At 28.7% G+C, this 24,512-nt stretch overlaps 4 protein-coding genes across 4 annotated transcripts in view; 3 read left to right on the top strand and 1 right to left on the bottom strand.

Annotated features, from left to right (window-relative positions):
- The window catches only part of LOC112766872 (receptor like protein 24), a 171,677-nt gene extending 165,433 nt beyond the window's left edge, over nt 1–6,244 (top strand). The window contains exon 2 of the mRNA XM_072222242.1: nt 6,166–6,244. Coding sequence (XP_072078343.1) covers nt 6,166–6,229 — 64 coding nt within the window. The 3' untranslated portion in view covers nt 6,230–6,244. The remainder of the gene's footprint in view (nt 1–6,165) is intronic.
- Nucleotides 3,260–6,159, top strand: LOC112762474 (receptor-like protein 6; the record flags this gene model as incomplete). The annotated part of the gene is made up of 1 exon (XM_025808315.3): nt 3,260–6,159. A coding segment is annotated over exon 1 (2,871 nt), but the record flags the coding sequence as incomplete, so codon positions are not given.
- A 6,588-nt stretch (nt 6,245–12,832) lies between the features above and the next one.
- On the top strand, nt 12,833–18,148 carry LOC112764681 (CSC1-like protein At3g21620). Its single transcript, XM_025810402.3, has 12 exons — nt 12,833–13,216; nt 13,765–14,114; nt 14,243–14,389; nt 14,491–14,626; nt 14,847–14,948; nt 15,288–15,407; nt 15,547–15,627; nt 15,781–16,121; nt 16,380–16,625; nt 16,715–17,039; nt 17,240–17,473; nt 17,710–18,148. Exons 2-12 carry the CDS (start codon nt 13,801–13,803, stop codon nt 17,974–17,976), a joined length of 2,313 nt encoding a protein of 770 aa, XP_025666187.1. The 5' UTR covers nt 12,833–13,216; nt 13,765–13,800; the 3' UTR covers nt 17,977–18,148.
- A 2,362-nt stretch (nt 18,149–20,510) lies between these two features.
- Nucleotides 20,511–22,644, bottom strand: LOC112767196 (uncharacterized). The gene is made up of 4 exons (XM_025813079.3): nt 22,219–22,644; nt 21,873–21,909; nt 20,972–21,055; nt 20,511–20,737 (listed from the first exon to the last, which is right to left on the bottom strand). The coding sequence occupies exons 1-4, from the start codon at nt 22,519–22,521 to the stop codon at nt 20,685–20,687; spliced, it is 477 nt and encodes a 158-aa protein (XP_025668864.1). The 5' UTR covers nt 22,522–22,644; the 3' UTR covers nt 20,511–20,684.
- Nucleotides 22,645–24,512: the final 1,868 nt, after the last annotated feature.

The following is a 24,512-nucleotide window of genomic DNA, read 5'->3' as shown; positions in this document are numbered from 1 at the left end:
CGAACCTGGGCAGTTCGAATTACCAGTTAATTGTTCTTCATAAATCGAACCAGTATGGTTCGAACTGCATATGATAGTAATTCGAACCTGGGCAGTTCGAATTACCAGTTGATTGTTCTTCATAAATCGAACCAGGTTGGTTCGAACTAAGAATGCACCTAATTAGAACAAGGTTAGTTCGAATTACACACAGCACGCGTTTCCAAATAATTCAAATTTGACTATTAAAAAATTAATAATTTATTAAAAAAATTTATTAAAAAATTTATTTAAAAAATTAATAATTAAAAAATTAAAAAAAATATATTTTATTTCATACATTAAAAAAAAGCTAACAAAATATTTAATTACGAGACTTCTTTAAAATATTTGTGATCTATCAATACTCTTTTGTCCATTTTTAATAGCTCATGAATATTTTTTAATAAATTCTTTTAATAAATTTATTTAAATTATACTACAAAAAATATTTTATCCTATGCAAAATAATTTAAAAAGAATGGCTTAAAAAATGTTAAGAGTACTATAAAAATTTGTAATGTTCTAATAACTTAGGCAAATACATGCATGTACTCAAATTTTAAATAAAATACTCTACATAGTCAATAATAATTTAGAAATGAAAGAAACTATTTATTCTATACAAAATAATTAAAAAATATATTTTATGAGAATAAAATATATTTCATAACATCTTTTAAACCATTTTTTTTTTAAAATGGCTTAAAATGGCTTAAAAGATGTTATGAAATATTTTGTATTAGAATAAAATATATCTTTTAAGCCATTTTCATAATATCTTTTAAGCCATTTTTTAAAAAAATGGCTTAAAAAATGGCATAAAATTATTTTGTATTAGAATAAAATATATTTTTTAAAAAAATAGCTTAAAAGATGTTATGAAATATATTTTATTCTTCTAACATCTTTTAAGTCATTTTTTTAAAAAAATGGCTTAAAAATGGCTTAAAAGTTGTTATGAAATATTTTGTATTAGAATAAAATATATCTTTTAAGCCATTTTCATAATATCTTTTAAGCCATTTTTTAAAAAAATGGCTTAAAATAGCTTAAAAAATGGCATAAAATTATTTTGTATTAGAATAAAATATATTTTTTTTAAAAATAGCTTAAAAGATGTTATGAAATATATTTTATTCTCCTAACATCTTTTAAGCCATTTTTTAAAAAAATGGCTTAAAAGATGTTACAAAATATTTTGTATTAGAATAAAATATATCTTTTAAGCCATTTTCATAACATCTTTTAAAAAAATAGCTTAAAAGATGTTATGAAATATATTTTATTCTCATAAAATATATTTTTTAATTGTTTTGTATAGAATAAAATAGTTTCTTTCATTTCTAAATTATTATTGACTATGTAGAGTATTTTATTTAAAATTTGAGTACATGCATGTATTTGTCTAAGTTATTAGAACATTACAAATTTTTATAGTACTCTTAACATTTTTTACGCCATTCTTTTTAAATTATTTTGCATAGGATAAAATATTTTTTGTAGTATAATTTAAATAAATTTATTAAAAGAATTTATTAAAAAATATTCATGAGCTATTAAAAATGGACAAAAGAGTATTGATAGATCACAAATATTTTAAAGAAGTCTCGTAATTAAATATTTTGTTAGCTTTTTTTTAATGTATGAAATAAAATATATTTTTTTAATTTTTTAATTATTAATTTTTTTAATAAATTTTTTTAATAAATTATTAATTTTTTAATAGTCAAATTTGAATTATTTAGAAACGCGTGCTGTGTGTAATTCGAACTAACCTTGTTCGAATTAGGTGCATTCTTAGTTCGAACCAACCTGGTTCGATTTATGAAGAACAATCAACTGCTAATTCGAACTGCCCAGGTTCGAATTACTATCATATGCAGTTCGAACCATACTGGTTCGAATTATATAAATATAGCATCTGGCGCATTACTGAAACGATTTTCAATTTGGCTTATATACGTCAATTCTAGATGGCATTGGCTTATAATGGTTTTTTACCCTTATATAATCAGCAGGTAAGCAATTTAAAATTAAAATTTTTAAAATAAAAATTACTTCTAAAAATAATATTATGATATTTATATAATCTAATATATTTAAAATTTTAGTATCATGCATGCATTAATAAAAAAATTCATACCATTTTTAAAGTTAGGATAATCTCATTAATTATATATAAAGTCTTGACTCGTGATATTATATTTTTGGAAAAATATACAATCATTCTTATATGCCAAAATAACTGCTTTTTAATCTCTTAGATTCATTTAAAAAAATAATGTATTCAAATATTTATTTTATTTAGATATACTAACTTTTTAATAAAATTAAAAAAAAAAAGATACTTATTTTGAAAAAGGAATATTAAATATCAAATAACTTTTAGACAAAAAAAATTAAAAATAAAAAAGGTAAATGTAGATAAAATAAAAAAATTTTAGATATAAAAAAGAATTCATTAGAAAAAGAAGTTGACTAAATTAATGAAAATTTTTATTTAAAATAAGAAATATAAAAATTTAATGAATTACAAATTATGTTAAACTTTTTATAAGTAAAGAGATTAAATAAAATGGTTAAATGTATGCAAATTGATGTAAAAAAAAACATGACATTTTAATAGATGCATATCCATTTGTTAATTAGTAGAAATATTTGCATAGTACTAGATAAATTAGCCCATTAGCTGCAAGCCATGTATAGCGCGGGTTGCCTTAAAAGTTGAAACTCTATCAACATAAAACAACAAAGCCGATGGTCAATGCTGTGTCAATAGACTCAGTGCCATTCAGTCTTTTTACACATTGTTTCAAGGATATTTTAGGTATTGCATTATTTGCTACATAACCAATGTTTTACCAGCTACCGGTTCGTACATGGCATAGCAGTATTTCAATAAAGTGGATGTAACATGTGAAAATTTTCCCATCGTATATACCTAGATAAATACACATAGTTTATTAACCTTATTATTTTTATTTAAACTTAAGTTATATACAGAGGCATATATAATTAAGATAGAAAATATTATATTGAACTTTGAGGAAGAAGGGAAATATGACGTGTTACTTTGATTAATAGATGCAATAATGCAAATATGCAGTGAGGTTAGTTGTGGAAAAAATAGTAGCACAGAGCACACTATTAACAGAGTTTGGAGCATATTCCACGCACGGCATGACCTATATATATTTGCATTCATCACTTGCCATGCACCACACACATATACATAAAGAGAAAATAAATCTAAATATTGTATGTGACATGATGATGAGGTGTTATACTTTTTTGTTGCTGCTGCTTCTTCTTCTTGTTGATACTCCGTCTCCCACTTGTTCATCGGTGTTGCCACTATGCAACCACCATGACAACTCAAACCTCCTCCAATTCAAGAACTCATTTGCCATCAACACTTCATTGTACGATGATTGGGAGTGCTCCTCTTATTCCAACAAGACAGCGTCGTGGAACAATGGTACGGATTGTTGCGAGTGGGATGGTGTCACGTGCGACACCACATCAGGTCACGTGATTGGGCTTGACCTGAGTTGCAGCATGCTTGAAGGCGAGTTTCATCCCAACAGCACACTCTTCCATCTCACGCATCTTCAACAACTCAACCTTGCTGCCAATGACTTCTCCAACTCTCCAATATATGCTGGAATTGGTAATCTTGTGAGTCTCACCCATCTCAATCTATCATTCTCATCATTTGAAAGACATATTCCATCCACAATCTCACACTTGTCTAAATTACTCTCACTTGATCTCTCGAGGAATGAACTGACACTTGATGAATCCACATGGAGCAAACTCATTGGTAACACCACTAACTTGGAAGAGCTGATTCTAGATGACGTAGAGATGTCTTCCCTTAGAGAAACTTCATTGTCTTTGCTCATGAATTTCTCATCCTCTTTGCTGATCCTGAGTCTTCAGGACACTGGATTGCATGGAGAATTTCCCACTCGTATACTTGGTTTAACTAATCTTGAAGAACTAAGTTTGTCTGGCAATGAAGAGCTGACGGTTGAACTTCCAAAGTCCAATTGGAGCACTCCTCTAAGGATCTTGGACCTCTCTGGGATACCTTTCTCGGAAGAAATACCTGATTCCATAGGCCACCTGAAGTCTCTTAACCAACTAAGGCTATGGCATTGCCAAATTGATGGAATTCCTGTGTCTTTGTGGAACCTCACTCAACTAACTCATTTGGACCTTTCATTAAATAGACTTTATGGTGAGATTCCATCTTTGCTTTCAAACCTCAAACATCTCACCTACTTAGATCTTAGTCGTAATGCGTTCAGTGGTCACATCCCAGATGTGTTCGCCAACTTAACTAAATTAGAAATCTTGGAACTTTCTTCTAACAGTCTAGGAGGCCAACTGCCATCATCATTACTTGATCTAACTAAACTTTCTTACTTAAGTCTGTCTTATAATCAATTAATCGGCCCAATTCCAAGCAAAAATGCCACACTTCCAAAACTAGAAACACTCTTTTTGTTTAATAACTCTATAAATGGGACAATTCCAGACTGGTGCTATTCTTTGTCTTCATTGACAAGGCTAGATCTTAGCATGAACCAACTCACAGGGCCAATTAGGAAATTCTCCACTTATTCATTGACTTCTTTATCTCTCTCTCATAACAAATTTCAAGGTGATTTTTCAAATTCGATATTTGAATTTCAAAAAAATCTCACTGATTTGGATATGTCATCAAATGACTTGAGTGGTCTTGTGGACTTTTCTCATTTTTCAAAGTTGGAAAATTTAGCTTTTCTTCGTCTTTCTAACAATAAACTTCTCTCTGTTGATAGTAATAATAGTGTTGAATATACCTTACCCAAACTTAAAAATTTAGATTTATCTTTTTGTAGTGTTACTGTTTTTCCTTCATTCCTACCTAGACTGCAAAATCTAAGAATTTTAGATCTTTCTAACAATAAAATCCATGGAAATATTCCCAATTGGTTTGGTGATAATCTCTTGCACACATGGAAGAGCATGGACTTTATTGACCTCAGTTTCAACCAGTTGCAAGGAGATCTTCCAATTCCACCACATGGCACCGAGTACTTTTCAGTTTCAAACAACAAGTTCACAGGAGGCATTTCTTCAACAATATGCAATGCAAGCTCCCTCAATGTGCTAATCCTGTCTCACAACAATTTGACTGGCAAGATTCCACAATGTTTGGGATCCTTTCCTTGGTTCGTGGTTTTGGATTTGCAAATCAACAACTTTTATGGAAGCATACCTGGAAACTTCTCCAAGAATAATTATTTTGAGACTATAAAGTTGAATGGCAACCAATTAGAGGGACCAATACCACAATCTTTGGCTCATTGCACATATCTGGAAGTTCTAGACCTGAGTGACAATAACATAGAAGATGTATTTCCCAGTAGGCTAGAAGCTCTTCAGGAATTACAAGTACTCAGTTTACGAAATAACAAATTTCATGGTACCATCACTTGTTTGAGTACGAAGCATCCATTTCCAAGGTTGAGAATTTTTGATGTGTCTAATAACAAGTTTAGTGGCCCTTTGCCAATGCAATACTTTCAAGAGTTTCAAGGAATGATGACTCCAAATGATAATACTCAAGCTGATGGGATGGAGTATATGAGAACCCATTCTATTATATCGGATGTCCGATATAATGACTCTGTTGTGATCATTATGAAAGGTCAAGTGAGAGAAATGAAAAGGATATTAACTATTTTCACAACCATAGATTTGTCAAATAACTTGTTTGAAGGAAAAATTCCACAAATTCTTGGAGAATTGAATTTTCTCAGAGGGCTTAACCTTTCTCACAATAAAATCAGTGGTAAAATTCCACAAACTTTAGGTAATTTGATAAGTTTAGAATGGTTAGACCTCTCATGCAACCAACTGAAAGGTGAAATACCTATGTCTTTGACAAATTTGAATTTTCTCTCTGTCTTGAACCTTTCTGAAAACCAGTTGGAGGGAGTGATACCAACAGGGAAACAGTTCAATACATTCCAAAATGATTCCTACAAAGATAATCCAATGCTTTGTGGATTCCCTTTGTCAAAGTCATGCAGCAATGATGAACCACCTTCAGTGTTTGCTGAGGCAAAAGAATCATTATTTGGGTGGAAGTCAGTTGCAGTGGGATATGGATGCGGAGTGGTATTTGGGATGTTCCTTGGAAGGTTGTTTATAAAGACTGCTAAACCCTTGTGGCTTGCCAGACTTCTTTGTGGATATGATTAACAAAACATGCACAGGAGATGAGAGGCCATGCAAATTGTATGAGACTGTGTTAGCTGCTTGTGTTTTTCTTTTTTTTTTTCTTTTTTCTTTTTTTTTTCTGTAATGATGTGAACTACTCTGTTTTTTGAATAAAATATGCTATTTCTATTTTCTATTAATAAATAAATTCTACATGAGTCATCATCTATTATTTCAACTTCTTGTGAATTAGAGATAAGATAACCTAATTATTGATCTGTTTAATTTGCTTTTGTTTTGATTTAAAATGATTTGTCATAGCTTTCTTCAGTTATATATAGCTTTCAAAGGTATTAGAATACTCATACATTCAGATGTCAATTATATCAAAATTTTCAAATTAAAAAGAATCGAAGCTAAACTTAATTGAATGTAACATAGGATCATTCTATAAATTTTGAATTTGTCAAATCTCAAATGGGTTAGATTTAGAATGTTATTTTCGATTTACAAAAAGCAACCACGGCTTAAATTTATTTTATATGATCAATACAAAAACAATTTGGTGTCCTATTCTTGACAAATATAAGGGAAAATTGAGATTCTTTATAAAATTAAAAGAATAAATTAAATAAGTGAAATATAAAATAATAATATAATTTAAATCATAAAAATGATCACCTGATTTAATACTAATGTATTTAGATTCTAATATAAAAAAATAAAGAGATTTTAGTTAACTTAAAATTTTAACTACTTCATTATAATACTACAAATTTATACACATCAAACGAACAACATATGTATAATGTAGGACTAACTTGGCTCGCATAAAATAATGGATTTTTGAAGTTTGCTTATGTGTTATGTGCAATTTTTTAATAAAATGCATCATATATTGTCAACTTATATCATGATTAATAAATTTTATATATATGGTTTTATTTAATATATTTTGATATTTAAAATAATTTACGAATTTTCAAGAGAGATATTAATCTACACCTTATCGCATTTTCGTAAAAAAAATATGAAATGAAATTGGGTTGGGAAAAGAACTAATTCTCAATTGATATTATATGTATAATTTTAGATTTTTAATAGGATCGAGTGACACTTTGATTGAAAACACAATAAAATTATATATGAGTATATGACATTATGTATGATTGTTTTTATAGAAACTAATCGAAGCATAAATGGCGTGTTTTGATAGTTGTGAGCATGCAAATTGATTTGTACACATATTTTAATTGGACGCCAAAAACAGACAATGCCGTTTCACCAAATTATCTAGCGTGATAAGAGAGTATTAGCTTATCATTTTATTTGTTGAGTCATTGTTATTAGGATAGGATCAAGAGACTATTATAATATCCAAAATTTAATTTCGGTGACGATAATAATACACTTAAAACATCAGAATCAAATTGATGCATGTCATGAATCTCAAAACCACTATCAGGATTTAGTTTTTGATCTTACTCATTTTAAAGTTTTTAGAAAGGGTTATACTAGATAATCAATGACTTTTTTGAACAATATGAATAATCGCTAATCAAATAAAAACATACTATACTTCTAAATTATTTACCTAAATTTTAATATTAGAATAATCATCCGTACACCTAATAAAATGAACATCCAATATATCTATTGTTTACATTATTTAGTATTTTTATTATCTATCTATATTTTTTCTTTTAGAAAAGTTGAATAACTTCAAATGAATTTTTTTTTTTTATATTCAGTAAATAAAATTTAAATATGGTGAAAGTCAAATTGGAATGTCGTTAAGTCCTTTTTTTTTTTTTTACATGCTTAAGGTTCTTATTGGGCTGTGTAGGTTATTAAGCAAGCTGTTATAGTCCGAGTTAGTTACCAGCCCAAACCAAGCCCCAAAAATAAGTTCAGAAATATTTTTTTTGGTGACTTACGCAGTTACGCCCAGAAATATATATGTCTACAGAATAGTAATATACACTATACACTATACACACGGAAAAAAAAAAAAAAAGATTATACATTCAGTTTGTTATACCAAATTTCACTCTTATTTTTCCTTTTTTGTGGATACAAATTAATGAGGCAATTATAGATATGTGCATGTGATTTTTTCTTTCCTTTCATTGAGAGGCTCCTATAAAACAAATAATGTCTTGTAATAACTTCTAAGCATATAATATTAAATTATTAATACATATTGATACCATACATACCCCTCATCTTGATTCGTTACATATGTCTCTCACACAACGTAGGACCAACTTTGGTCACATAAAATGATGGATCTTTTTTCTTGTACACTCCTTCATTTATGTTGTCTCCTTGGTTTGGATATCTGTTATTCCCTTCTCAATGAATCACTTCACTTGTATCTTACAAAACTCTAGATGCTTGAATTCAAGGAGAAATCAATTATTTCTAAAAACAATAAATCACTACCTAGCTAGCTTATAGGCCAATCAAAACTTAGTGTGCGATCCTATTATGTTAACAATGTTAGTGTTTCTTTTGTGGTACGAAAATCGGAAAGGGTGTAATCGATTGGTTCAGCTATTTTGCCATGAAATTTTTAAAATATTTTAATATTAAATTGAAGGATCTGTTTTTTTGTGATTTTAGTTGGTCCAATTTTTGTTCCTTAAAAATCGAATGGTTTGATTTTTACATTATAAATCCACATCTAAAATTAATATCTATAATCTTATACAATACCATTCTCATTCCAATATAAAAAATAATTTGCGATCTTTTACTTCCTCACCAGGTATCGCGATGGAAATAATTTTGATAGAGTTTCAAAATAAAAGCATTTTAGAGGATAGACATAACACATCATAAATGGGTTTCACTTTCACAATGCTATCATCAAAATCTACACTTTCCTTGTCTTCAAAATTAAAACAGTCAATATCTTAAACTTAGCTTATAATTAATCTTTGACTCCAGATTTTATATATGGTATTTTGCTTATATCAACTAGTATTTAAGTATATATTATATATTCCATAAAAAAACCTTGTACAAAAAAAATGTTTTTCTTTTTTTAAGAAAACACTTATATTAATTTAGTAAAGTTACATATAATAATAATAATAATAATAATAATAATAATAATAATAATAATAATAATAATAATAATAATAATATACTTGATTCAATTAAAGGATAGATTTAGTTTCTTTATTTGGGGTCAATGATGGATTTTGTTTTTTATGCATTTTTCTATATAAAAGTATTGGGTTTTTATTAAACTACTCTTCTATATTAGCCCATGACAACAATAAAGAAGTCTTGTGGCCCACAAATTCAGCCCAACAGAATACATAAATTCAGTTCTAATTTCAGTCTTTATTATTTTATCTTATCTTATCTTTATGTTATCTTCTCTTCTTATCTTATCTTTACTTTTATCTTTCATAGGACAATGCTCTATATATATTTAGTTTTACCCTCATAATTCACAACACATGTTCAATTCAATCAATCAATAATCAATAAAAATTCTTTATTTGCTTTTCCTATTCTTTCACAATTTTATCATTTTTGCTAAATATATAAAAGTGAAATATTTTATAGAAAATATAAAATTTAAAGTTTTTAATTATATTAAATGCGTACACATTATTTTCCTTATGAAAGTATTCTATATACATACATACATATATTCTCATTATAAGTTTTCTTGTTTTTTCAGAATTAAGAAATCAGAGGAAAGAACATCTTTAGTTATTTTTCTTTTGTGTGTGTTGGGGAAGTGGGGTGGGAGTTGGGTTAACAACATAACATCTTTTATTTCTAATTGCTCTCTTTGGATCTATCCAGCATATTTTTTCAAATAGTTTAATTATGGTTATGTATTATTATATGTTAGTCCCTCTATTTTAAAATAAAAATCTCTTTTAGCTTTTATATTCATTGAAAAATTAATGTATTTAAAATATAAAAAACGTAACACTTATTTTGAAGAATGATAATATTCATATACCAAACATTTCTAATATTCATATAAAAATATGTTGCTTTTAATTAACTGTATATTTATATTATTCTTTAATTAACAAAATAAAAGAAATGTGTATTGATTATAAAAAAATATTATTGCTAAAATAATGTCCACCATAACAAATGTATGAGTAACGGAATTGTATTTTAAAATAAGAGTGTTTTTTTGGTGACTTTAAAATAAGAGAGTACACACGTACACTATATTTAACTCTATATATATATATATATATATATATTAATATTCAATTATGTTATGTGTAAATTAAAAATCAATTATCAAATTAATTATTAGTATAAAATATATATTGATATATAAAATATATATTAAAAATATGTTAAACATCACATGTATATATAAATATATGATAGTGATATTTTATATGTGCATATAGTATTTTTTGTAGTGAACATATGACGTTAATTTCTCAGTGAACTGTTAATATAAAATTTCAACAAGATGAGTAAAAAAATCAAACTCACATTTGAAATAGTGATATATTTACCAATTAAATTCAAGTAAAAAAAAAAAAGTAGTTGACTTTGATATTTATTTGTGTATTTTAACATCATCATGATAATGATATTTAAACTTAGAATATAACATTATTATAACGTAAACTAACCCAAATTTCTTACAACTAATTAATAACCTTTTTCCAAATGACATCATCACATATTCACATAATATTCAAATAAATACGTTCATGTTAAAATCATATATATATATTTAAACTATCATTTATTTCAAATAAGGAAAATTAAAATTAGTGACTGTGAAATTCTCAAATTCAACATATTTGAAGATTTCGAATCGATACACTTTAAAATGTCAATAAATTAAACGTGCCTTTTCGTCATTGCTATAAAGTACCCCTCTTTAATCAAATCTAAATAATGATTTTCTTTTTTTTTTTTAAAGTACTATCTAAAACACATATATAGAGGATGTTTTTCTTAAACAAGTTATAATCCAAAAAATAGAATAGAAAAAAAAAAAAGCAAGAATGAATGAGAAATTCTGCTAGATATGAACGTCTTATTCGATCAGTTTCCTGGCTTTTATGACATTGAACTGTTATTATTGACTTTATTATTATCATTGATTTCAAATAGAGCCGTTAGATTATTAGGTAAAGAATAAAGAGAGAAACGTCGGCAAGTGACTTCAAACTCCACATGCGGCCAACCCATAAATAATTATAATGTCTTCTATATTATTTATTCATTGATTGATCCCTTGCAATTTGTAATTTATATCGTCACATTCATCATCTATATGGATGAATTTTGTATGACTTTAATTTTAGAGTCTTTTTAATGTACATTTTTAAATATTTATTGTTATTATTGAAAGCTTAAAATAAGTAATTATTATTATTTGTATTTGCATTTGTATTTGTAAGTACTATTTACTAATAAATATAAAATTTGGAAAATTTATTTATTAGTATAAAGAAGTCTTGAGTAGTATTCAAAATTCAATTTATTTTTTCTATATATGTATCTTCTATATGTCGAATAAGGTTGACCAAATAAATTTTTCACGAGATTAATAGATAATCACAACGTTTCTTACGTGTGATTTTCCGGTAACATCGCTTACATGTGTTTAGATTTGGACATTAATAATGATAATAATAATGAATTGGTAATAAAAATCTTGATAACAAATTTTATAAGGATATATATTAATTAAGAATATTAAAACACATGATTTATTTAAATTATTAAATAAAAAATTATGCAAGTTTTAAAATGTAAATAAATTTTCATATTTAAAAGTTTTTTAACTTAATTAATCTTAGCTTTTAAAAATTACACGCGTGCGTCATGATATCATGTTTAGCGATAAGCACATCTCAAAAAAATATTTTTTTTATATAGTTTTTTTTAGTGTCTTTTATATATATAGTTATTTCTTTTAATACATAATGGGTATCAAAATATTTTCTTAATGTATAATTATATCGTTAGAACTAAATCTAAGAAAGTTCATTTTTTCTATACTAATAGTTTGTCAAGAGTTTAATATTGTCTTAAAAAAAAAACATTTGTGTTAACTACGCGTAATATCAATGAATTTTTATAATTTCAATGAATTTTGAATTAAGTTCTTATTTTTTTATTAGTCTCTATATTATATTTAATTTTGTAATTAAATTTTTATTGTAATAAAAATACTAAAATTAATAGAATATTTCGTTAAACAAAATAAATATGTTTAAATATCTAATATTTAATTAAATATTTTATATAGTTTAATAAAATATTCTATTAATTTTAATATTTTTATTACGATAAAAATTTACTTATAAATTTTGATTTTGTATAAGAACTTAATTAAAAAAAATATAAAAATTTAATTAAAAATTCGTTAAACTTATAGAAATGCATAGAATAATTAAAATTTATTAAAAATAAGACTGAATTTGATATAAAAATGATTTTGTTTGATTGCATAGACGCAGGACATGAGAAAAACGACAGAAAAATAGTAACGGTAGGCACTGTTCCTCTGCCACCTGGTTTCTTTTCTCTTCTGTTTCTGAGTCATACACAGTTCTCACTCTCTTCTCCGTTTTTCAATATTTTAAATATTCACATCGCTTTATCTGAATCAATATCACTCACACATGATGAATGGGTCTACCTGCTCTTTTTTGTACTACTCAGTAGGCACACAAATCTTGCCTCATATTCTTGACTGAGACATCCCCTTACGGAACTTCATTTTCAATATCTAATTCCCATTTTCTGCAATCAAATGCCATAAAGTTTTCAACTTTAGGCGATTCGTGACGTTTTTGCCTCTGGCTGTTCCCCTTTTGGTCGCTTGAACTAACACTACTATCTCTTTCTCTCTCTCTCTCTCTCTTTCTTATTTTTCTGTGATCATCTCAATTGGGTAGAAGAAGAAGTGCTCAATTTTCGTTTTTTGTTTCAGCTGAGAGTAGCAGTTTCTAAAGAGGTATTTGATCATGAAAGTTTTCACCTTTCAGCTCTGCAAATGTAGAATTTTTACGAGTTTGTTTTTTTTTTTTTATTTTACAGACCCTTTTCTTTTATGTTCATCGATAGCTTAGATGAAATAGAAATTTTGGAAGAATTTGACATGTTTTGAAGTTTTGGATTTTAGTTCTTGTTGTGTTGTAAGAACTGGTAGATTCATCATTCAGTTTCGGTTGTGGACTTTATGGTAACCAAAACAACATGTCCTATACACACGGTTTGGTAGTTCATACATTTTACAAGTTTATGAAGGATGGTTTTGCCACTTAGAAGGGCTAATTTTCACTTCCATGGCTCACAAAAAAAAAAGGATAAATAATAAAAAATTGGTAATGAGTTTAGGGGGAGGCAAAAATACAGCTTAGTACAAAAAAAAAACAAAATTTTTTTGTCAAACTAGTCCTTTTGTCTTTTACCTGTCAATGCAGTACCTGAAGTGCAATTTTAAATTCTAATTTTATAAATGAAGTGGAATTTTGACATAGTTCTTGTATATATATTTTGCAGGGAATAGCTTATTCTCTAGTTTGTTGAAGTGTGCAAATGGCTTCACTTGGTGATATAGGACTTGCAGCAGCAATAAACCTCCTCAGTGCATTAACTTTCTTAATTGCATTTGCTGTGCTCCGGATACAACCTATAAATGATAGAGTGTACTTTCCGAAATGGTATTTGAAGGGTTTAAGGACCAGTCCTTTGCACTCAGGAGCATTTGTGAGCAAGTTTGTCAATTTAGACTTCAATTCTTATATAAGGTTCTTGAATTGGATGCCGGCAGCATTGCAAATGCCGGAACCGGAACTAATTGACCATGCAGGCCTGGATTCCGCCGTATACTTGAGGATATACTTGCTCGGGTATGCTCCTAAAATATTATTTGCAGTAACTATGGTTGTGTATCTGATATTAAATTTATATATTAATTTCGAGCAGGCATTGATCAAATTGTTCCTTTCTTTCTTGTTGATTTACTATATATTCTCAGGCTAAAAATATTTGTCCCCATTGCACTCCTTGCATTTTCTGTTATGGTACCTGTCAATTGGACCAACGACACCTTGAAGCGTTCAAATTTGGTTTACAGCAGCATAGATAAGCTTTCCATTTCAAACATTCCATTAGGATCAAACAGGTAAGCAAATGTTGTATTGGTATTTTTTCTTTGTTATGGAAGAAGCTTTCGGTAATTGAAGTTAATTTTTATACACAAATAACGTTTTAAATGTATTGCAGATTTTGGACCCATTTGGTAATGGCCTATGCTTTTACCTTTTGGACATGCTATATCTTGAAAAGGGAGTATCAGATTATTGCAACAATGAGGTTGCATTTTCTTGCTTCAGAACGACGCCGTCCTGACCAGTTCACAGTAAGATCATGTTCCATGACTTATGATATGTTTATAATCACAGTAACAATGCTTCTGGATAAGGATTTATGTACTAGGATTGTTTAACTCCTAATCCAAAATTTATACTCAAAAAGTGTATCCTATTTGTTTTTATTTCAAAAGTCACAGTGCTCTTGAATTATTTTACTTTTGGTTCCTTCTTACTTCTTCTTAAAGAAATTACTCTTTACTTGTGCAGGTACTTGTTAGGAATGTACCACCTGATCCTGATGAATCAGTTAGTGAGCTAGTGGAGCATTTCTTCTTGGTCAACCATCCAGACCACTATCTCACTCATCAGGTCCGATCCCAAATTTTCATTACTTATATCTTGTTCTTTTGGTTTTTGATAATTTTGTGAAAATTGAATGAATCATTAGGTAAGGTGTCAAAATGACATCATAATTATTATTACTTGTGTTTAAATGAATTGTTTTCATGACTAGTATAAATAACAATATTAAGATATTTATAAAAGAGATAGATATGATGATAATCTTAAAGTCTGCAACAATTTCAGTCAATTTATGTTACAGGATTGTCACACCATAATTGCAGTGTGGCTTCAATGATTTATCTTTATATCCAAATTGCTTTGTTATTCTTTTCACTTACAGTGCAATTATATTTATATATGCAGGTTATTTACAATGCAAAGAAACTTTCTAGCCTAGTTGCTAAGAAGAAGAAAAAGCAGAACTGGCTTGACTACTACCAACTTAAATATTCTAGAAATCAAACCGAAAGGCCAACTAAAAAGGTATGCCTTCACAATCCAATTATGCACTCCGAATTATTTGTCCATTTTGAATTTGGTTTCAGCATAAGTTTTCTCATGCTATTTTTCAATGCATGCATTTCTTTTCTTTCTTTGCACATGGCTAACATTGTGTCAGCAGACTGGATTTTTAGGACTTTGCGGCAATAGGGTGGACGCAATTGATTTTTACACTGACGAAATCGATAAACTTTCAAAAGAAGTTAGTATTACCAATCCTTCTTTACAATTTCATGTACTTCATAATTTCTTATGTACTTGGTGGATCACATGATCTTATGCCATCAATGTAAACATTTAATAATACTTCTTCATTTCATAATTTGATTGTATCTTTCTATAAATGAATTTCCAGATTGAATTGGAGAGAGAGAAAGTCATAAAAGATCCTAAATCCATAATGCCAGCAGCTTTTGTTTCTTTCCGAACTCGTTGGGGTGCAGCAGTTTGTGCCCAAACTCAGCAGTCCAGAAATCCAACCACATGGCTGACTGAATGGGCTCCGGAACCTCGTGATGTGTATTGGAATAACATGGCCATACCATATGTTTCCCTCACAATAAGGAGGCTTATAGTTGCAGTGGCTTTCTTCTTTCTGACATTCTTTTTCATGATTCCTATCGCATTCGTGCAGTCACTTGCTAACATTGAAGGCATTGAAAAAGCAGCTCCTTTCTTGAGGGCCTTTATTGAGATGTAAGCATTGTTTTCCATCAATGCCATCTTTTTTCTTAAAAGATTAATGCATATTTCTTGTTTTTGGTTGATTTAGTAATCATAATTAGAGTGTACTGTTGATACATCATTAAATTCTTTTGATTAGTTGATAGTGTAATATATTTTACACCAACAATGCATCAAAGTAATTCTCTCTTATCATTGCAACTGAGTTTAATTACTACCCAAAATGTGTTGGAATTTCTAATCTTATGCTAACTTTTTTTTTTATTGCAGACCATTTATAAAATCTTTTATACAAGGTTTCCTTCCTGGGATTGCTTTGAAGATATTCCTCATTTTTCTGCCAACAATATTGATGATAATGTCTAAGTTCGAAGGGTTTATAAGCACGTCTGCTCTCGAAAGGAGATCAGCAACAAGATATTATATCTTTCAGTTCATAAATGTATTTCTTGGGAGCATAATTACTGGGACTGCCTTCCAGCAACTGGATAAGTTTATCCACCAGTCTGCAAATGAGTAAGTCCTCCGCGCAGCCTTACGCCTATTAACCATAAACCACAATGTAAAAATTTTCTAAATAATATTTACATTTGCTATGTATGTAGAATTCCAAAGACTATTGGTGTCTCAATTCCTATGAAGGCAACTTTCTTCATAACATATATAATGGTTGATGGTTGGGCTGGTTGTGCTGGTGAGATTCTAAGGTTGAAGCCATTGATATTCTATCACTTGAAAAACACCTTCTTGGTGAAGACTGAAAAGGACCGCGAAGAAGCAATGGATCCGGGAACCATTGGTTTCAATACAGGAGAACCACAAATTCAACTTTATTTCTTACTTGGCCTTGTTTATGCTGTGGTCACCCCTTTCTTACTTCCATACATCATCGTCTTCTTCGGTTTTGCATATGTTGTCTATCGTCATCAGGTAAGAAAATTTAAACTCTCCTTCTCTTTTGATGCTTTTAATCATTTTGATGCATTTGCACTATAACACTATAGTATTTATTGAATCTTTTCAGATTCAGTTTAGTTTTTAGTAACAATTCCGAACTATAATCATGTTTGTTTGCATGTCATTCTTTATGCATGTCTTATCTAAGGCTAATGAATCAAATTGAATGGCAGATTATAAATGTGTACAACCAAGAATATGAGAGTGCTGCAGCTTTCTGGCCTGATGTACATGGCCGCATTATATTTGCTTTAGTGATCTCACAGCTTCTATTAATGGGATTACTGAGTACAAAAGAAGCTTCTAACTCAACTCCATTGCTCATCACTCTCCCTGTTTTAACCATTTGGTTTCATCGCTTCTGCAAAGGGAGATATGAACCTGCTTTCATTCGGCATCCATTACAGGTTAGTCTTGATATTAAGACATACTAGTGTTCATGTTTGCCTTGAGCAATAAGCAAAGTAAATACAATGTTTGAGACATACTTAAAGATTCTGTTTGGTAACTGTCTCAAGACAGAAACACAAAGAACTCGCGACACAAACTGAATTTGAATCTTTCATGCCATTATTTGCTGACATTTTAGTTCATTCTTCTATCAAATTTATGTGAATTCTCATGTTGTGTATATGAACTTCAGGAAGCAATGATGAAGGACACGTTGGAGCGTGCCCGAGAGCCGAACTTCAATTTGAAAGAGTTCCTACAGAGTGCTTATATCCATCCTGTTTTCAAGGGTGGCGACGAAGACAGTGAGAGCGAAGCAATGAGTGAAGAGGGTGAGCAGGAACCGGTGCTTGTCCAAACGAAACGACAGTCTCGGAAGAACACACCGGCGCCTAGCAAACATAGCAGTTCATTGTCATCTCCCCTCCATGAATCTGCTGATAAACATTTGCGGCCTTAATTTGACAATGATATTAGAGTTGGAGTTTATGAGGAGAAAAAAGTAAAAAGAATTCACTGTTATATTATTTGTTGCAAAGTTGAAAGTGTATATAACATGGTGGATGGGTAGATAATCCAGGTCTAATTTTTTTACCAACTTTTTTTATTTTAATCTTATGCTGGTTTAGTTAGTTGGTACAGCAAATTTTTACTAACAAGAACTAAATTTGCCAACATTTTGAGTTCAAGTGCTAAACTTGTTTTCAAATGTACTAACATTCGACTGTGGGAGAGCACAAAGTAATTATCTATAATTGCAAATCTAAAAATTTTGCTATCTATACACCAAATATATCACATATTGTATAGACAATGTGGTTATATAATACCCAATCATGTTAAGTGAATATTAAAAATTAGTTATCCGTATAGAATAATCTTGTAGTTTAAGAGAAATGTATAAACGTTTGCACTAATTGAAATTAAATCACTCAAACCAAAAACACAAATCAAAGTAAATCACCAACTAAAAAATTGAAAAATATTTGATTCACTTTGTAAGTTGTTATAAGGGTTCGATTGGTTTTTATTTTTATTTTTATTTTTAATATTTTTCTTTTATTTTTTAAAGATAATAGTAGTATTTTATTCAATAGAAAAACAAATATAATGTTCAAAAGTCATAACAAGAGAAATAGAAAAAGGAGGATTCTTAGATATCCATGAACACATGAAATTGTAAGAAAATAATAACATAGAAAAGCAAATAGGAAAAGAAATCTTAGACATTATACATAAAGCAAAATAGATAGCTCCTGGTTTAACTTAAGCAATGTTGCTAGTACTTCATCCGAAGGCTCCTGGACATGCTCGAAGACTCGCTGACACCTCTCCTTTCAGATATTCCAAGCTATAATCAAAACCAGCCAAACTCTATGAAAGCTTATTCTCTGAAATCCAGCTTGTAACACCAAATCCCTCCACTAATCGAAGAACAAGGAACATCTAGAGTCTGGGATGAAGTCAAAGGACTCTTCTTCCACACTCTATGAAGCATGGACACTTTTCTTATTCGCAATGTCCGCATGTCGGACACATTTCGCACAAGACACTCGTCTGACATGCGTATCTTCTATGTCTTAATAAAAAATAAAAAATTCTTCTCCGAACACACCGAAATAGTAAATACCACTACATATCAGCATGTCTAACCTTCTTCTTAATATGTATTCTTGAAATGAGTATAGAAATAATATATATTATTAAAACAAAAAATATTTTAAATATTTTATATAATTAAAAAAGACATTAAAAATAATTAAAAAAATTAATTTATCTAAAAAATACTTTATATTTATATATATGTCGTGTCCCTATGTCTTGTAAGAATTTTAAATTCGCATGTCTCGTGTCGTATCCGTGTCAATGTCCGTACATCATAATCCACACTAGATTAGTGTCGCCACAAAAAAAATAGACATTGCACGAGTGATTATGGTGCTGAATTTCAAATTGGGCAAGTTGATGAGAACCACTGGTGGATGAGAAGCAGAACATGAAGCTTATCATGGAGAATTTTTCACGCAAAAAGTAGAATCTTGCGAGGAATTTTCATCTTTCATAAATGGCTCCAAAACAGGCCTCTTTTCCATGAAGTTCGAATAGAATTCAATGGAAGTATGGTATAATTGGTAAGCAATCATATATCCTGATGCAACATCATATATTTTTGCTCTGTTCATCACCCATTGAAATTGGAAAAAAATCCTCTAGAATAACGATGTTAGTAAAGTGGTAAAGTGATACTTTAATCGCCTTTGAATTTGTAACATTTATTATCTGTGAGCCCCATTATCTTAATCCAATGATGATTAATAGCGTACTTTTTTCTCTAAAGTGAACATACAACTTTAGAGGAGTCGGATCCATTGAATTGTATCTTTACCTTCTCTTGGAGTTAAGGAGAAGATTCATTGAACAATTTCTGGAGAGAAAATGTCTGAGATTAATGCTTGGTTCCACTATTTATTTGAAGTACATATCTTTCACTCATAACAGGCCTCATAGTAGTGCAGCAGCAGACAATGGACAGTGAAGGAATAAGGAGGAGGGAGCTATAGTTCATAGAAGATTAATCACCTCAATTTTTAATATTTTTCGTATTTAAGATTTTGCAAATAAAAATTGAAAATAATAAAAATAGGAATTTGTTGTTTTAAGTGGGAGTTGTAATTTAATTTAATTTTTAACTAAGGCCCTACTAATTCTTAAACTTCATAGTTAAGTCCTTGAAATTTATTATGCCTAGTAACAAGTAAGGAGCTCTTTAACAAAAAGAATTGAGAAAAAATAGAGCCCCCTTCTAAACTTTAGAAGCTTACTAAAAATTCATAAAACTATAAGACGAGAGTAATTTAGCAAAAACTTGTCAAATTCCGGATTGTAGTGGCATAATTAGAAGGGGAAAATAAAGTAAATTAACATCATTTTTCCAATGGATATACAAATCATCATAATCATTAAACAAGTATATGATATGCTGAAAAGGAGATATTTAAGATCAAAACTTTTATATTTGAATTTTATGAGATAGTAAGGACTTCAAAGAAAGTGACAGTAACAATTTAAATGGATTAAAAAGATTTACAGATGAAAGAAAATTTGAACTACAAATTATTCAGAAGAGAAAGATCTTAGATATTGGATATGAAAGGATATATTCACAGCTCATAGCCTCCGAGAATAGCCAGAACCCCCACATTTCTTGCAGAGTATCAATCCTAAAAAGAGAAAACAAATAAAGATATATAGATATATATCAACTGAAAGATTTGCTAATAGGATAGGTATAATGATTCTCCTTTACTTGAGATCTTTTGGTACATTTCTTAATCTTTGTATTTAGATGTAAATTGTATTCAGATATATTAATTCAAAGATGTACTAAAAAATGACAGTAACAGATAAAAGGGAACAGAGAAAGTATATTTTGATGCATGATGATAGAGAGATACCTGAACCCTTGCACACTTTACAGTTAATTAACCCTGCATCTTTCTTCATCTTTCCATTGTCACAGAAAACACATTTTGTCCCACCTAATTGTAAGAAAAAATGGTATTCAAGTTGCAATTTCTCTCAATAAAGCCTAATTTCTGTCAAGAACATTATCTGCTAGACTCTAACATGTAATAGGTGACACTGATTCATCATCGATACTATGTTGATTCTTTCTTCTCTCGATTTCGTCAGCAGAAACAAAATTCGCAGCAAAAAATGCTACGTGCATACTAAAAATCAACCACCAAATTAGTCATTATATATTTGTATATAAATACATGTGTTGTTTTACTTATTTTCACTATGTATTTTATATTTCAACATATATTCTATATGGGGGACTAATTTGTGGCTGAATTTTTTATGTACACATATCATAGTTGATTCACAACAACTCTAGATATTGGATAATGGTGAGAACAAGTATGCTTCTGTTTAATAGATGGTCATAATCAGAAACTACAATTTCTAAACTAACAGTTCATAATCACTCCACTTTTTGTGCAGTATTACATAAGAAAAATGTTAGTCTATACTCATCCATCTTCGTATGTTGAGTCGACTAATTCTCTTCTATCAATGAATGAGGTGTGATCCAAATCAACTTGGTCTCACACCGCATTCAATGATGAGGAAAATTAATCGGCTCGATACACAAAGAAGGATAAGTATAAGCACATGTATCATATACCTTTAACTAAAGATATCTAAGTCAACTTAGTTTTTGTTGCTAATCATGTGAATTGTAACATTTTCCCACTTCCTAAAGTATTACTAATATTCTTTGTATAAAATATAAATTTACAATAGTTTCCAACTTTCCACAGAGTTTCAGAAATGTAGAAAGATAATTACCATTGCCTCCACAACGCTCACAAGGCACAGGATCTCCCTGAAGAATCAACAGAAAGTAGCATCACTTGTTATCTTAAGAATGAGAAAACGCTATTAATATATCTAGAACAAAGAAAAATCTAAAGATATAATACAACCCAATATTTAACTTGTGAAAAATTGTTTTTTTAAAAAATAAATATTATATTTTCCATAGGTACACTAATCTGAATGCAAAAGTACATGAGTCATAAACTAAAGGATATAAAAACTATTAAAAATTACATTAAAAAAATAACATTTTTATCATGTTTTAATCTTTTATGTAATAAGAATATTTTGGTTAACTGAGAATTGAAAACGTTACCTTAAGACCAAGGAAGAGAGAAAGAGCAATGGCAGCCAAAACACTAACGGTGGCTAAAAGGGTTTGGGTGTCAAAATACAAAGTGCTTCCAATTCCATTAAAGAGCAAAATAGGATCAATGATCATCAAAAACCTTGGCTTTGTTATTGGTTTGGTTTTGCATTTGAACGTGAACCTGGGATTTGAAGGTAGTTGGAGGAGTATGGAAGAAGAAGAAGAAGAAGAGTGAGAAAGGTGAACCAAGCTTGATGAAGAAGAAAAAGAAGATAAAGCATGAAGAGTACAGTAAGAGAGAGTGGCCATTGAAAAAAATGGGAAAAAAAATCTTAAAAAACCAAAAAGTATTGTTAGTATGTGGAGCTCAACCTCTCAGCTTTTTTTTTCACTTTACAGTCTACATGTGGTTTTTAATTTTAGTGTTTGCCTGTTTGGGATTTTGGTGGTATCTTTTATAATACAAAAACACTATTTGCACACTAAAATCAGCTATTAAAATCAGTCACTAATATATTTGTTTATAAATACATGTGTGGTTTAATTTATTTTCAATGTGTATTTATATTTATATTTCAACATATATTTTATATTAGTAGTTATCTTTAATGACTGTTTTTGATATACTCTTTTTAATAATAGAGTTAGTGTGGTTTTTATGTGGATGTCACAAATTTGATTCTTAAATGTTTAGTTTTTTGTTTTTTTTTATTTGTTTGATATCATAAATTTGAGGGTTAGATTTGTGATTTTTAAATTTAAAAAAAAATACAAATTCAAGAGACATATTTCCATTTTAGTATTAAAAAAATTTTAAACATATATATCAAATCCTCTAATTTATTTGAGAACAAAAAAAATTTATCTCATTACAAATTAGACTTTTCAATTTGTGCACTATAAAAATCTGATCCTTATATTTTTTAAATGTGAGTCTAATTTATTATTTAAAATAAAATAAAAATCTTAAATTCATACTAGAAAAAAACATATCAATTAGATTACATATCATTATTTTTTATTTCTAAAAAAATTAGCCGCCACGTCACATCCATTGCCCGGTTGCTCCACCCCATTTTCTTTGTTTTTGTTGCAGCTAAATAATAACTGCAATATCTTTTTTTTTTAAGTTGTAGATACTAGATAGACATTTTCTGAACTACTTTTTGGCGGTTAATTTGGCTTAAATAAATTTGTGTAAAGTACTATTTCAGTCTTGAATATTTAGATTAAATTTTAATTTAATTTTTAATATTTTATTTTTTATTTTTATTTTAAAAAATTTTAAATAAATTTAATATTATTCTATCATTAAATTTTATACGAAAAATTAATAAAACAAGTGACATAAACATTAATAACATTATTAGTTAAGTCATATTTTATTTCATATGTTACAAAAACATAACTAAAACATTTTTGTAATATTTTTCAATTTTTTTTTTTTGTATAAAATCTCATATTCTAGCAATCAATCAACAACCTTCCAAAATCAAAGGAAAAACTTTTATATTGGTGATTACTACTGGATTCATTTTACTTACATACAAGAATTGAATGTAATTGGCTCTTCAATATGCGAATTATTTATGTCAAATTTAATAATGGAATAACATTAAACCTGCTTCAAATTTTTTTTAGGATTAAAATAGGACATTTAAAAGTTTTTAGGATTAAAACAGAATATTTGAAACATTAAGGCCAAATTAAAAATTTTCCTAAACAGAGGATCAAAATAATACTTTACCCAATAAATTTGTGTTTATAAAATATTTATTTCTAGCTTTTGGCCTTTTATAAAAAAAAATATTTTTGATCTATTAAAATCAAAATCTTTTAAAATTTATTGGGTCAAAAAACTAAAAGAAAAACAAAATAAAAAAACAAATATTTTGTCGGAACCAAAAACTTTAATTTTACCAAGGGAACAAAAGGGTTTCACACTTTTGATTAATCAAATATTACTATACATATGCATAAATATAATTAACCAATGAGAATTATATGAGACCATGAGAGTGAGAAATAATTCTTTTAAGTCTTAATTATATAAACACATCTATAAAGAGTTTAGATTAAATATTAAAAATACGAGGAGTTTGAGTAATATATACAAGGCTCTTAATTCAAATATTATTGCTGATATTTAAACAAAAAAATCAATAAGTCAAAATTAAAAATTATTTAAATGATTTTATATGTTAATCTTAACCGTTAATGTGCAATATCTTTTTATCCCACAAAAAATCACTTCTGTACATGTAGGGCTGGCAATGGGTAGGGTAGGGTAGGGTGGACCC

This window comes from Arachis hypogaea, chromosome 17, assembly GCF_003086295.3.
Source record: "Arachis hypogaea cultivar Tifrunner chromosome 17, arahy.Tifrunner.gnm2.J5K5, whole genome shotgun sequence".
Lineage (NCBI taxonomy): Eukaryota > Viridiplantae > Streptophyta > Magnoliopsida > Fabales > Fabaceae > Arachis > Arachis hypogaea.
The sequence above is the reverse complement of the archived record's forward strand: the minus strand, read 5'-3'. Positions and strand labels throughout refer to the sequence as shown.

Coding starts and splice junctions, on each gene's coding strand:
- LOC112764681 (XM_025810402.3), top strand. CDS start 13,801: ATGGCTTCACTTGGTGATATAGGACTTGCAGCAGCAATAAACCTCCTC. Junction 14,115..14,242: donor TTGAGGATATACTTGCTCGG/GTATGCTCCTAA, acceptor ATATATTCTCAG/GCTAAAAATATTTGTCCCCA. Junction 17,040..17,239: donor ATGTTGTCTATCGTCATCAG/GTAAGAAAATTT, acceptor ATTGAATGGCAG/ATTATAAATGTGTACAACCA.
- LOC112767196 (XM_025813079.3), bottom strand. CDS start 22,521: ATGGCCACTCTCTCTTACTGTACTCTTCATGCTTTATCTTCTTTTTCT. Junction 21,910..22,218: donor CTCTCTTCCTTGGTCTTAAG/GTAACGTTTTCA, acceptor TTGATTCTTCAG/GGAGATCCTGTGCCTTGTGA. Junction 20,738..20,971: donor TAAAGTGTGCAAGGGTTCAG/GTATCTCTCTAT, acceptor TTCTCTTTTTAG/GATTGATACTCTGCAAGAAA.